The sequence below is a fragment of the Pungitius pungitius genome, chromosome 11 (genome assembly GCF_949316345.1).
Source record: "Pungitius pungitius chromosome 11, fPunPun2.1, whole genome shotgun sequence".
NCBI classification, from domain to species: domain Eukaryota; kingdom Metazoa; phylum Chordata; class Actinopteri; order Perciformes; family Gasterosteidae; genus Pungitius; species Pungitius pungitius.
In genome coordinates this window covers 5551833-5565890 of record NC_084910.1, presented here as the reverse complement: position 1 = coordinate 5565890, position 14058 = coordinate 5551833, and the positions used below count along the sequence as shown (strand labels likewise).

At 45.2% G+C, this 14058-nt stretch overlaps 1 protein-coding gene across 1 annotated transcript; it reads right to left on the bottom strand.

Moving 5' to 3' along the window:
- Positions 1–1032: 1032 nt before the first annotated feature.
- On the bottom strand, positions 1033–10915 carry pomgnt2 (protein O-linked mannose N-acetylglucosaminyltransferase 2 (beta 1,4-)). The gene is made up of 2 exons (XM_037454196.2): positions 10415–10915; positions 1033–4715 (listed from the first exon to the last, which is right to left on the bottom strand). Exon 2 carries the CDS (start codon positions 4628–4630, stop codon positions 2828–2830), a length of 1803 nt encoding a protein of 600 aa, XP_037310093.1. The 5' UTR covers positions 4631–4715; positions 10415–10915; the 3' UTR covers positions 1033–2827.
- Positions 10916–14058: the final 3143 nt, after the last annotated feature.

Below are 14058 nucleotides of genomic sequence, written 5' to 3'. Positions count from 1 at the left end.
ATATTAAAATATCCCTTTTGCTGGCTCTGTTCGCCCCAGTGTGCACAAAAGACTGATTCGGTGTGTGTTATCTTTGTTATTGCCTCTGTTTGCGTGTAGAATCCACAGCCTGTCACGGCTCCTGCTGAGGTAACACTGAGGCAAATAAAACACTGATGGCTGATTTAATGTAATGATGATGAATCTACTCCGGGGAGTTATTCAGAAACTCAGTGTCCGCAATGGGAAAGGAGGGGCTTTCTCGTTCCGTGGGCTGGCGAGGAGGCGCCATCATTTCTTGTTTAGTGTCAGATGAGATGGATTTAACCTCTTCCTCACTGCGTGTGGCTATTTTATGACCCTCATCACACGCACGCAGTGCATTACACAGCAGTGCCTCTCCAGGGGGCTGCTGTGGGATCCCTCTCCTCCCGCTGTGGGGGGGGGGAAATCCACGGTCACTTAACGTTAGCCCATCTTCACCTGCCAGGTGCCGTCGCGCCTTTGCCCTTAAACCGGTGGGAAATAGCCCTGAGAACAGCGAGCACCATGGGAACCGAGGAGAGGAGCTAGTGATAATCACCGGCTGTGATTATTGGCTCTCTGACTAAACGCTGCCTCATCATTGGATGGGTTCGCTAGAAGCAGTACTTGTGCAGTACACTTCTAGCAGTTTAAACTCTTTAGTGGTTCTTATCACATTTCCATGTTGTAGAACTCTCACATCTTAGGACTCAAAACATTTGTGTGACAGCCTCAATACCTTGAGAGATTAGTTGTACTAAACCAGATATAAAAAATAAGTGAGATTCCTGCCTCATCGTTTGCATGTCATCCATGGGCCTGTGAGAGTCTACTGGGATTGGCTCCAGCCCAATATGTGGTTAGGCAGAGTGAATTATTAAAAGATTATGACTGTTTCCCTCTCACTCCAGTGGAAAATCTCTCTCCTCAAGTGTCATGTAGTAAGACAGCACTGTCCATATTTGGTCTTGGGTAAAGCATTGTTAAAATGAAAAGTGTTCATAAAGAAATCACTAAAAACAAAGCAGATACTGTAGGAAAAGAGCTTCTTTATTCAATCACAGTTACTGAACAAGAAACTTTTTGCTAAAGTAGAAAACAGGCTTGTACTCTCTCCTTTAACTTAGCAAACACAGTACAACATCTCCACACACTAATCTAAGTAACAATCTAATCCATCACATCCTGCTCACACAACAATGGCTTCAAATGATCTTCTAAAACATGCATTGGGAAACACAACTGCATTTGAGAACTTCAAAAAAATAAAAAGTAAGATGTCAGGTAGAGGCACACAGTCAAACATGACGAGAGGAAGTGTGAGGTAGACGATTGGTTCATAGCAACACGTTCTCACCCCCGACTCGTCCCTGTGTCCCTTTTGGGGTTTTAATAAGTACTTCACCCATAAAATAAGTTTAAATAAGCCAATGCTGATTTCACGCAGGACGAGAACAGGCGTCTCCTGGGTGGAGGTCGCTTATGGGTTTGACATAAGGTCACTGCCGTCTGACATGCGTCTTCATCCCGTATGTGGGACTTACTGGAGCACATGCTTCCGGACCAATCTACCCACCACAGTCTCACGATAACCCCCCACCCCCAATATTCACTGAGTTGGGAGTGAGAACACACTGGTTATATAGCAACCTCAGTAAAAACACAACACCTCTGTATCAATGGCATAATATCACACATCATGTTGGTGGCAGGGTTTTGTTTAACTTCACTTGCAGCCCCCCCCACCACCACTAACTAACACCTCCTATTCAAGTGTCATCACAAAGAGAAATCAGTCCAGCTACCAACAAGCAGCACTTCATTAGAACACATGACACCAAAAAACTACTTTGGATGTCTGTTGTTTAAATCTCAAAAGTTCAACTTTCTTCTCAGCAGCTACCAGAACCTTTTGAGGAGAGTGAAGCAAAACTGGGCTGGGAATTTCATTTGAATTCTTATGGAATGGAAGCAACACACTTTGTTATCTGAATGAAGCTGCCGTGCAATCCGAGTGTCCAGCAGCACACTGATGCTACACTAATTACAGCTGGCGTAATACGTTCACTACCCACACTAATTAGAATTACAACACTTGGAATTACTTCCAATTAGAGAAAAATAATTGATATATGAAGTATAATGGAGGTTAATTATTCGTGGCTGGGCCCTGTGGAAACAAACACTTGTGCTGTTATATTTACGAAAAGACGGCCCTTTTGAAAACAAGGTTTTTTACCAACTGCTCCATGAAATAAAACTGCCCATCGCTTTGCTTTCAGGGTCAATAACAAGGGTCATTGTCTTGAGTTGCGAAGCAACACAGAATTTTACTACTGTTTAAATTTTAGTAAACATTAGAAGTATAAGCAATCTACAACAAAGTAATGAAGGTCATGAATGACAGAAGAATGTAACTTTGGTTTGGGCTAGATTCTGCAAATAATGGAGAAGTGTGAGGTGAACTCAGCCACATGGGGTCACACACACACTATTCTAGAATCCTTCCTACTCTCCACAGGAACATTATATTGCATTGTGTAAAAAAAGACAAAGAAACAGTCTTTTGACCAATACTAAAAATCAAGTTATATAGAATTTGCACATAAATAAATCTGCAGATTTGTTTTTTTTTCCGGACGTGGTTAAGCACTTTCTTTCATGGGTACAATGTACTTTCCATTCATTAGGGGCCGAGGTCGGACCCGGTGGTCTAGGCCCTCGCCGCTGGTCTCTGCGTCGCCTGTCGTCGTCCGAGGAGCATTATTCCTGCAGAGTATGCCAGTATGTCCCAGCTTGATTGTCAACTGGTGTGGGGTTTGCATTAGGTCCTACACATGAGAACGTCTGCAAAGGGGCCCAGGAGGCTCTTGTTGAAGATACACCTGACCCACACCAGGTAGGTGGTGAAGGGCTTAATGTTTTCTGAGAAGGTGTAGTTCTGCTGGGGAAGGATATAAGGCATGTAGGTGTTCTCTCCCTGCTCCTGAATCCACACCTCGTACTTCACCTCTCTCACCTTTAAGTATTTCAGATTCCACGGGATCTGCCAGGAAACTGTGAGTTTAGCCTCGTTGGTGGTTTGTACCGAGGTCTGACACTGCGGCTCCCTCACCCGGCCCGGGTGGACTGTGCTGGCCGGCTTCGACTTCTTCCCGCTGGGCTTTGTCTTCATGCCCTCTCTAAGGGTCTCCAGGAAGGAGGGGATGTCCACCAAAGTGTCCTGGTAGATACGGAAGAGCCACTCTGGGTTGCGGCAGCACAGGTGCCTGGGGACATCTCCGCTTGCCAGTATGCGCTCTTGCTCCTCCTTCTCCAAGTGAGCGATGCCCCCCTGCTCCCAGGCTCTGTCTGGGTGGGTGATGGTGTTCTCCTCCTTAGTGTTCCTCCAGGAGATATAGTGAAGGTCCATTCCTGGAAGGGTGGCGAGGGTTTTATAGGGCGTGTACTGCTCTGGGTTCACAGCAAAGGGGAACAGCTCCACCACGGTCGCCCCTCTGGGGAGGAAGAGCGACGCGATGAGCTGAGCGCCGTGCATACTGACCAGCGCCGAGGCGCCGCTGATCACCTGCACGATAGCGGGGAAGGGCTGGTCCTCCAGGGACACCGTGACCACTCTCATCTGGAACTCCTGGGCCAGCGCCAGGATCAGCTCAGCTTCGTTCAGAATCAGCCTCGTTGCCGAGCGGCTGAACACGACGACGTAATCCTCCTTCCTCTCCTTCTCATCCTCGGCGCTCCCTCTGTCCTTCTCCACCTCCTCCACCCTCGTGATGTTCATTTTCTCCATCAGGGCCATCGCAAACTGTCGGATCTCATTTCCAGAGACCAGCATGTTGGCCTTGGGCCCCTGCGGTTGAACAAAACCGTACTGGTACCAGGTGGTCATCTTGGACAGACCCACGTAAGATTTGGTGAAACAAATGAGCTTCCCAAAGTTCCTCAGCTGCTCTTTGAGCAGTGGCTGCTTGCTGCTGAGAAGCCGGTAGAGGTCAAAGTGAGGGCCCTCGCTCCACCCCTCCATAAAAACCAACCGCGCTTCGTCGCCCAAGTCCGAGTACTGCTTCATAGTGTAGAAGGCCGGGATCAGGTCATCGTGGAACACGTGCATTAGGTTGTCTGGATTAAACCGGTTCAGGATCAGAGTCACATCCGGTACGAACACAGGCTTAGGCATGAACTTCAAAGCAGCGGCCGGGAGCTCTAAGAAGTTGAAGTACTGGGTGTTGTGATCCTCTACTGACGACAAGTCCAAAAGGGCCGGCTGGAAGCGCCTCGAGCCCAGGTTTGGCAACATGACCGAGGAGTTGGAGTGGAAGAACACAAACTCCTCCGCCTCGGAGCAGTAGCAGAGGTAGTCAAAGCGGCAGACGCGGTCGGTGTGCATCTTGCCCGTGCAGACCATGCGGGTGCCGTGTTCCTGCAGGGCCTGCAGGGCGACGTGGTAGTCGATGTGGGCCTGCGACAGCTCCTGGGTCTGCCGCGTCATGTGCAGCTCTTCCTCCAGCAGGGCGGCGTGCTCACTCAGCTTGGAATACTTCCAAAGCAGAGCGGCGACCACGGAGACCAGCAGCCCGTTGAGGAGCGCACCCACGCTCATCCTGCAGCCGGCCAGCGAAGCCCGCATCACTGCTGGCACCGACCCGACTCCCGTCTCCAGCTGGCCTCCAACCCGCGAGGGAGGCGCCGAGACATCCGCCGCCGCACAGCAACTTGGGAAAAAGGAAGCCAGAGGAGGCAAAAGAGGTGGGGGGGTAAAGACACACGGTTAAGAAGCAACCAATCTCAAAAAACACAACTAAAAACAATTGTGATTATGTAATTATCTGATAAAAAAGCAGAAGACAGCCGAGCGCACTGATATCAGTACCAACCCTACAATGCTCAAGTGCTCATGTCACGCCGGCGGAAACAATGCAGCGGTGCTTTCAGCCCTCACCGTTGGGGTGTAGTGGTTGTTTATTTTCCTAACCTTCTATCCACCTGTCAGCCTCCCTGGATGTGTCAAGTCGAATTACGCTGCAAGGATGCGCGGGGAAAAGAGCCGCGGCATTGCTTTCAACGCGGCGGCTCATTTGCATACGGAGGGAACAAATGAGTCATTGAGACTCTAAATGAAACCAACAGCTAACGGGCAGCAGCTGCCTGTGAGCGCGGGGCCAGTGGCATGCTAAGTACCCGTCTGAGCGCAGCGAGTCAATACTCTGCCATTTCCTCCCTCCGATCGGGGTTTTCTTTCCCAATACCAGACTTCCAACACTTACAGCTGGCTGATGAATGCCTCACTAATATCCAATTGATACTGCTGTGAAAACATTTCCTCATCAGGAACATTCACAAACCCCAACAAGGAAAAGGACGACCTACAGTCTGACATCCAATGAGTGACTGTCCCTCTGTGAACTACACCGGGTCACACTAAACCAGAGCATGCGACTAGACGTGAACAACGTGCTGACACAAGCCCAAAGCGCTCGGGTCAGTACTATTCCATAACTCCCTCAGCTGACCTTTTCCCAGTGCTCCCATTCATTGTGCACCACGACTGACTCCCCAGTTACTGCTCAGGGAGATTTACACGTTCTTTCCCCCTCTTTTACTCCTCCGGCTCTGGCATCCGAAAAAGTACAATATGTCGCGGTGCAACAGGGTCACCCGGGCCCAATACCCACAATTCATTCCGAAGGCCGATCCTCAAACGCAGCAGCCGCCGGCGGCGGTAAGTCCTCGTGCCCAACACGGGGCCGTGCAGCGACCTGCCGCGTGCGTCAGGCAGAAAAACATTACGCCGGTTCCTAAGGTCACGCGATCTGAAGAGAAGCGGCGTGTTATTGCCCATGACAAAATGTCACAGGGAGGCGACGCGAATGTGCCCGAGCTGAGGAAATGAAGTGTGAAGAAGAGGCAGACATCAGGCGGGCTTTTCCTGCGAGCTCCTTCAGCCCACAAGGACGAAAGGGCCGCAGGGGGCTCAGGGCGCCTGCCGTGCGTGCAGCGATGCCCTCTGCAGTGTGCCCCCCCCCCACGTGCCGAGGGACCAAAGCCCAGCGAGATGTCAAAGACGGCGCACTGCTCACATTTGCATTGGCTACAAGAAGATTAAAACGAGCCTGAGGAAGCTTACAGCGCTTCCCTGCATCTGCCCGCCGTGTAGCAATTTAAAAGTGACCTTGGATCCAAATGCATCTCGTCAGCAGCGTAAGGGAGCGAGCGAGGCCCTGCCCGGGAAGAAAAGATGAGCAAATTAGTGAAAGGTCGCAGCGGTTCCAAATACAATCAAATGTTAGATGAGAGCCATCTCCTGAGCGACACCCACACTGGGGACCGGTCTCATATCCATATTCTCCCTCAGTGTGTGTGTGTGTGTGTGTGTCATTAAGGAAGCCCCTGCTTGTGTGTCTACATCTCTCCAGTCTGCTCCTCCATCAGCACCCACAGCCGGCATCAGAGACTGCTGCTACCAGCTCATCTCCTCCTATTATCACCATCCGTTGCTTCAGAACCAAACCGATAATACCCAAATAGGTTTTGACTTTTTCACTGCAGAGCAATACAGTATGTTTGAACGCAGTAATCTGATATTTAGAGACGCAGCAACTGGAATCATCTCGTATTTCTGATGTTATTTTTAAAAGGTCTGACCCGACGGTACTTTCAGACTTGTGATTGAATTCCCGGCTCCGGGCTGAGTCTTAATGAACAGTTATTTTGGCCATTGTGAAGTCTGAACAATGGCCAAAAAAAAGGCTCCGTTTTATAACGAGTCAAACTTTTGTTAAAACTAAAAGAAGCTCCATAGAGCTGGATATAATCATTCGGAGTCCTTTAATTCAACATCACCAGGGTTTAAGAGCGACAATACTTAAAAGCACCAAAGTAAACGTGTCAAGTAAGGATCCAGATGTGCCATTTCTTCAGATACACAACCTAGTTGCATCAACATTTTCCATTGTCATCTTCCACAGGAAACTTGTTACATGTTGTTGTCAACATTTGTTGTTTTTTGTCATTTCTGAAGCAGAGCTGCAAGCCAGCGTGCTCACACACACACACACACACACACAGACAGATTTATGCTAGAGGTGTGGCAAATGACTCCTAGAAAAAAATGCAAACAGTTTGGCAAAGAGGCCAAAGTCCTTGGAATGAAAAGAAAAACTGAGTTACAGGCTGCCACAATTCCATTTTCGGACCAATTCGTTAGACTTCTGCTGCTGCATCCTGTAGGAGACCCGAGCAGCACCGCTGTCCTCACTCAGCAGCAGGCCGAGCACAAACACAGACCTCCAGCAGTCCCCATTTCTCTTCTGCGCTCATATAATCCTCCTCGGAGGTTAAGCCAACCGTAGAAGGTTGGCTCGGCAGAGGACACACTGCATGTCCTTGTGTCTATAAAAGCGCAGTGCACGCTGACCCTCGGAGCTGCTGTCAGATACAGAAGCGCGTGTTCTCCTTCCTCTTTGGAGTTGATTTTCCCTTTTCCTGCGTCTCTTTCCTTTTCCTTTTCACCTTGGTGAAAAGAGGCAAATAACCGCTTTTAATTATTCCCACAGACAAAAGTAGGAATTAGGGCTGAATGCAGAAGTACCTGCTGGCTGCCGTGAGAGCACGAGGTGTAAACAGTTCACGGTTGGTCTCTGAGGAAAGATGCAGCCGGGAGTAAAAGTTATTCCCAGGACACCTAAAACCCGACAAAGACTATTATAAACAGCCATAAAAATCAACCCGAGGGGAGTTCTCGAGTAGGTTATGAAACACGAACTGACACTTTCTTGACCGTGGCAGTCTGCCCCTTTGAAAATATTCCAAGGTTCTCGTGCAGCGATGTACGTGTGTTTCCAATTCCCAAACTGGATAAACACAATTACCACAAAATAACCATTGACATGTTTACAGGTAAATCAAAATAGATCGTTGTGTTCTTCTTCCTCGTGACGCCTCACGGCGACCAAACATGGAGCCAGTCATTCTTCAGACGCTGCCCAAAGGGTTGCAAACATTGTTATCCTTTTATAAAGAAAAATTGGTTTTGACTTTTCTTTCAGAACCAATACAAAAAGAGCCGTGGCTCGTTTTAAGGGTAGTCCGCCTGTTTGAAAGTCTTAAAACATTTCAGATGAAGAATAACATGCATTTTGTTGTCGCTTGTCCCAGTGCAGCATCTTCTTCGCTCTGTCCACCATCTTCTGGCTAAGGAGCCAGAAAGTAAGAACTATGCTCCATCAGAGTTTCTATGCAACATGTTTTAGCGTTCACAAGAAATGTGACTTGGGAAGAGGAGCCGGCATCCGGGTTGACCTGCTCCAGTCAAAGAGCAGAGCTCCTATGGGCACCACGCTGTGGATAAGACGGCTGAAAACGATGCCCTTCAATTTCAAAGGTGACAAACCCCACTGTGCAACAAAGAAACAAAGAAACGTGACGCACGGATGCACTCTTCCACATGGAGGTCATTTTGAAAGACTGCGATATATTTGTCAGACGTTCATGCTCACTTCTGCAATACGTGATCACTTTTTTTAAAAGGACTAATAAAGAGTGTGAGCGCATCGCTGTGACACGTTTAAAAATCCATGCAAGTGAGTTGTGAAAATAGGTGAATATCAGAGACGAGACTGCAACCACGTTTCCCCCCATGAAAACACAACCGTACTCAAATGGGGGATAAAACGCTTCACCTTGGTGAAAAGAGGCAAATAACCGCTTTTAATTATTCCCACAGACAAAAGTAGGAATTAGGGCTGACCAATTCATGAAAAATGCAACATGCCCAACATGTAATTTACAAACTGCAGGGGCGCATTATTTGTTAGAAAAGCAAATTGGGTGTCAGAATATATTGCTGTGGTGCTGCGGAGATGTCCTGGCCTAAATGTGATGCTGTGTAGATTTAAGAAAATTGTTCTATTTGAAACAATAACTGAACCAGTGCAGCCAATACACTGAATTCCATGCAGCAAAATGCAGATGCAATATGTAAAAAACAGCCCGTAAACTATCTTTGCATTTTAGTGAGCAGCTTTAAATAAACCCCAGCAGTTTGAAATTAAATATGATCAAGTTTTTTCATGTCTGGGAGGTGGTGCACCAGAATGATCACACAAGCAGCATTGTGCAACTCTTTACATTTTCACAGCACTGAAATTCTGGCATAAACAAGGAGAACTAAAGATAAACCTCTCAGCCAGTGACTGCTTCACCAAACGGTGCAGTTTCAGTTCGATATGTGCCCGTGAACCTCTCCATGACCATGACGAGTTGCTGCTGCGCACTGGGAACAGGTGCATCCACTGCAACGGTTACTCATCTCTTTAATTCCGTGTTGGAGTTTAAACGTTTAAAAGATCAAAGATCCACCAGCTACATGGGAGTCACAACTTTAGTAAATTAAAAGAAGGGGTTATCGCATTGGGAAATGTGGTTTGATGAAAATAGATTGCTTATTTTCTCCAAAAAAAATACTTTTTCCTTACATGATAACGACTAGAAGTCAACATCAACACCTGTGGCGCAAACGTACTGTATTGGTAAAGTATTGTTTGGTGGAAGGCACCCACCCAACCTGCTCAGTCCCAATACTAATATATATATATATATATATATATATATATATATATATATACGTATATATATATATATACATATATATATATATATATACGTATATATATATATATATATATATATATACATATATATATATACATATATATATATATATATATATATAAATAAGGCGTTAAAAACTAGAAAAGGGAAACAGACAATAATAACAACATTTCTATTAAGATGTTTTTTATAATTTACCTTCTCCCAATAGTAGCTCTTTGGAATTGTTGTTTGACTCCAAACCAAAATGTAACTATCAATTACAAAGATATATATTTCGTTTTATTCTTTCTTTGAAATAAAACAAAATTATACAACGGCAACGTGGTTAAAAAATGTCTTAAAAAGGAACAGGAATTATAACTGCATTGTAAATATAGAATTAAATTGAATAGATCGATCCCATTGGCTTGTGGGGTTATATCTGTATACATTATCCGGACGGAACTACAAATCAAATTAAAACAAGAACGTATTCGTATTCATTCAAAATGTGGGCACTGGACACAGGTTATTTCTGGCTACACTGACATCACTCCTATGATAAATTCCGTTCTAGATTAGAAGTGAATAAAGAGGACATGTGCCTGTAGTAACGTTAGATAACGTTACTTAATCGGGGATTTCTGTACACACGCACTTCTACGAGCGTATTTAAGTAGAGCTGCGGATCAGCTGGAGCTCAGCGGGACGATCAACACCTGCAAAGGGCAAAAGCCCGGTGACCGTCCGCCGAACCGCGTCGCGTGCCGACGAACACGGTGACACAGACACGAGCCGTTATCGGTCCGGCGAGTCTTACCTTCGGTCTCAGTGAAAAACGTTGCTTTCTGTCTTTGAAGTCAGTTGAGGGGCTAGCTCACTGCCCCCTCTCCCCCTCCCCCGTAGGGACGACTATGCGCGTGAACGCGAGGAGAACGGAGGCGGACACTCCGAGTCCAACGGAGCCGCGGCGCGTCCCGTCGCTTGCGTACCGAGACCCGGGCGGCGCTGTGAGGCGTAGCCGTCAGAGGGAGAGAGAGACACGGCACGCAGACACCTGGACACCGACTCCTCTCCGCTGTGACCAGTCTCCGCCCACCGACGGGAAATCCCGCACCCTTACATCTCGCGATGAAACGCGAGACTCGGTCACAGCCACATTATCGCCACTGAATAGTTTTTTGTTGCTGTGCATATTAATCTTCTACAAGCTGGACAAGATCATTTATTTGAGCAAAACCTAGTTTTTCATGCACTGATCATTTTTGAGATATTGAGATATTTTGTTACACCCACGTGTAAGAAAAAATAAAAACATGTTGTAGGTGTATAATGTCTATTTACTTTCTTGTTTTTTTTACTTAATTTGCATATTCAAACGTCAGAAGACATTTAATACAAATTCCCATGTTAATTTCATCATGAGATCTCTAAGTTTTCTATAGTGTTGGCCCATATTTCATGTAATAAAAAAAGAAAGTCTTTGGGTTAAGGAAAGCGAATATCTGGACGTAGGAGGAGGATGAGATGAAAGAGAAAGGAGCAGGGGATGTAAAATAATTAATAATTATTATTATTAATTATGAAGAAGAAGATTATTTTGTGAGATTTAAGGAAAAACGTACAATATTATATACTTTGTGATCAACATAAAGAGGCTGTCTTTAGAGAACTATGTAAACCTATAAGGCTGATATTCGTCCAGGTCAAACCCGACATCGAGAGCAAAACACTCGGCAAGATCACAACTCTTTGCTGTTCTGGCTCCTAAATGGTGGAACGAGCTTTCTGATGACATCAGGACTGCAGAGAGCCTTTATATACTTTCAAACTAGTGGATGTATAAAAACACAAATTCTAACATTTAAATTGTACTTGTAATGGTTCTTATCTATAGCAAGTTGTAAACTGGTCTATTTGATGAAATTGCACTTGTTTCTTGTTCTTTGAGTTTGTATCCCTATGGTTGAAATGTACTTATTGTAAGTCGCTTTGGATAAAAGCGTCAGCTAAATGACACGTAATGTAAATACCGGTCGACTAAGGACTTTTCAAGTTTACCAGAACCTTAGTGGCCGGTGTATGCTTGGAGCCAAGTAGGTGCATGAGCACGTGGCATCTCACTCTTTAAACATTACGGGGCCCTCACATTGTACCCGAGTGGCCTCAGAGGCCTCAGAGGCCTTGATGGTTGGCTCATGCTACAGGGACAACAAACTATGTGCACAGAGAGCCATGGCCTTGAACTTCAGCAAAATTGAATGTGGCAGACGCCTGAGGCTTGAAGGCCACCTGATAGTCTGAGGCCCTGGTGCTCTGGACCTGGTATCCCGGTCCATTATTCAGTCGTGCTCATGCACTCCGACCAAGGTTAAAGGTCAAACCACGTAACTAACAAAGCTGCAGCCCACCCTTACTTCTGTAACATGTGGTAAATGTGGGAGACATGAAAGCTATCAAGGCTGAGAAAGAACCATAGTGCCCCCTTTGCAAAGGGGGTCATGCAGCATGGGAGGCTAACTGTCAAAATAGAGAACGGAAAAATAAATAATCAGGAATGGATATAAGCAAAGAATCATGCATGACAAAATTCACAAGAACCTGTATGTATGTACAAGAAGCCAAGGAAACTAGTCAGGAAGCGGAAGGATTTTGCTTTTGTACGCGTAACGTTTTTGCCCTCTTGGCCATGGTAATTAGCTGTTCTCCTGGAGCAGAAGGAAAGTATCTGTGAAAACTGACTTAATAATAGATTCAGCAACGAGATTTATGGGTGTTTTCTGTTGGTTTGCTGCAGTAGCTGAGAGAAGGTTTCAGGCTGTCTCAAAAACCTGGGTAAACTTTAGAGCAGAGGGAAGTGGTTATTATTTTGTAATTCTGAAGGTTTATCTATTGTCGTTGTTTAACAGGGTTGGGCAATGAAATACGGTGTTGTTGTCTTAATTGGCTACATATGACAATGTGGGTATTGTCTTTTAATATCCTTCACTTGCTCCCCATCCACCCCGTGCGGCCCATGATCTCTGTAGAGCCAACGGGTGCAATGTAAAGGTATGGGTCCCAGAATGGAATGAGCCGTGCTGCATACATATATATATATATATATGTATGCAGCACGGCCTGCAGATATATTAAGCCGATATTTTTTCTATCATACGAAAACATTTCAAACATATTTATTCTATCCATCTCTTGTGAAATAAAAAAGGATTTGGGGAACCGTGTATCAGTGGCCACATTGCAGTGTGGGGATGAGTCAAATAAGAGAATACACTCCCATCTAGAGGCTAATTCCGGGAATGTTTTACGAAAATCATAACCAAATCATTTGCTTCTTTGAAAAGTTGCGAAGTAGATACATGGTTGTTTATAACCATATTATGATATAATATAATATTAAAAAGATACATGGCTTTGTATCCTTATGGTTGAAATGCACCTATTGTAAGTCGCTTTGGATAAAAACATCAGCTAAATGACATGTAATGTAATAAATAAAATAACACTTAAGACATGGCCTATTTGACTGACTGCTCATTTCACATTGTCTTTGACTTTCCCACTGCGTTTAAAACCCAAAGTAAAACAATGATATAAGGTAGGCCATGAGGTGTTACATTCTGCCTGCCTCAAGTCCACACACTGTAATAACACATCTGCCAGCTGACCTCTGACCGTAGAACTTCTTTTGGGACTAAAGCTCCATTGCTCAGCATTTTTAAGGTGTCAAAGAGATAGAATACGCCTTTTAAATGTCACTTCGCCAGTTGATTGTTTAGAATAAAGCAGTTCCAGTTTGTGGAAATGTTATGTTAACTAAAAAGATCAGGCATTATCCAGTGCAAACCTCAATAGGCAGAAGAAGTAAAAACAATGTTTTTGACTATATCGTCTCTTCTTTATTGCATCTTCAAATACAACACAATAAAAGCACCTACATCCTCATTGATTTTACTTTTAAACTGGAAAAGCACTAAGTCAATGACAACTTGTGGCTGCATTGCAATTATAAGAAAGTTGATGGATTCTGGTGTTCAAAGTAAACAAATTTTCCGCCACTAGATGGCCCTCCACGCCATTTATTGGAAATGCATATGTAATGTAATGTAATGGTAATGGATAAACGCAGGCCATTTACAACCATGTTGCCCACTATGATACACAAATATAGTGTGATCACAATTTCAAGTGTGGTTGCCTGGCATTAAATTATAACCTATTTGATTTTATATTGGACGTACTAATCATCTCAAAACAGACCGTCTAAAACCACTCTTTTCATTGGGGCAAAACTATCATGCATTTATCAATAATATCGCACCGACATTCATTGTTAAATACAACATTGCTTCAGAAACCTTTCCCATTCAAAAGACATCCTTTGACGTCAGAGTTGAATGCGGCTGGCGATGCTCTCGTGCTGCCTTTCCGTGGTCCTCGTACCAAACCCTGAGCGTGGAGTGG

What these genes read in the sequence shown, in the direction of transcription:
- pomgnt2 (XM_037454196.2), bottom strand. Translation starts at nt 4,630, where the DNA reads ATGCGGGCTTCGCTGGCCGGCTGCAGGATGAGCGTGGGTGCGCTCCTC.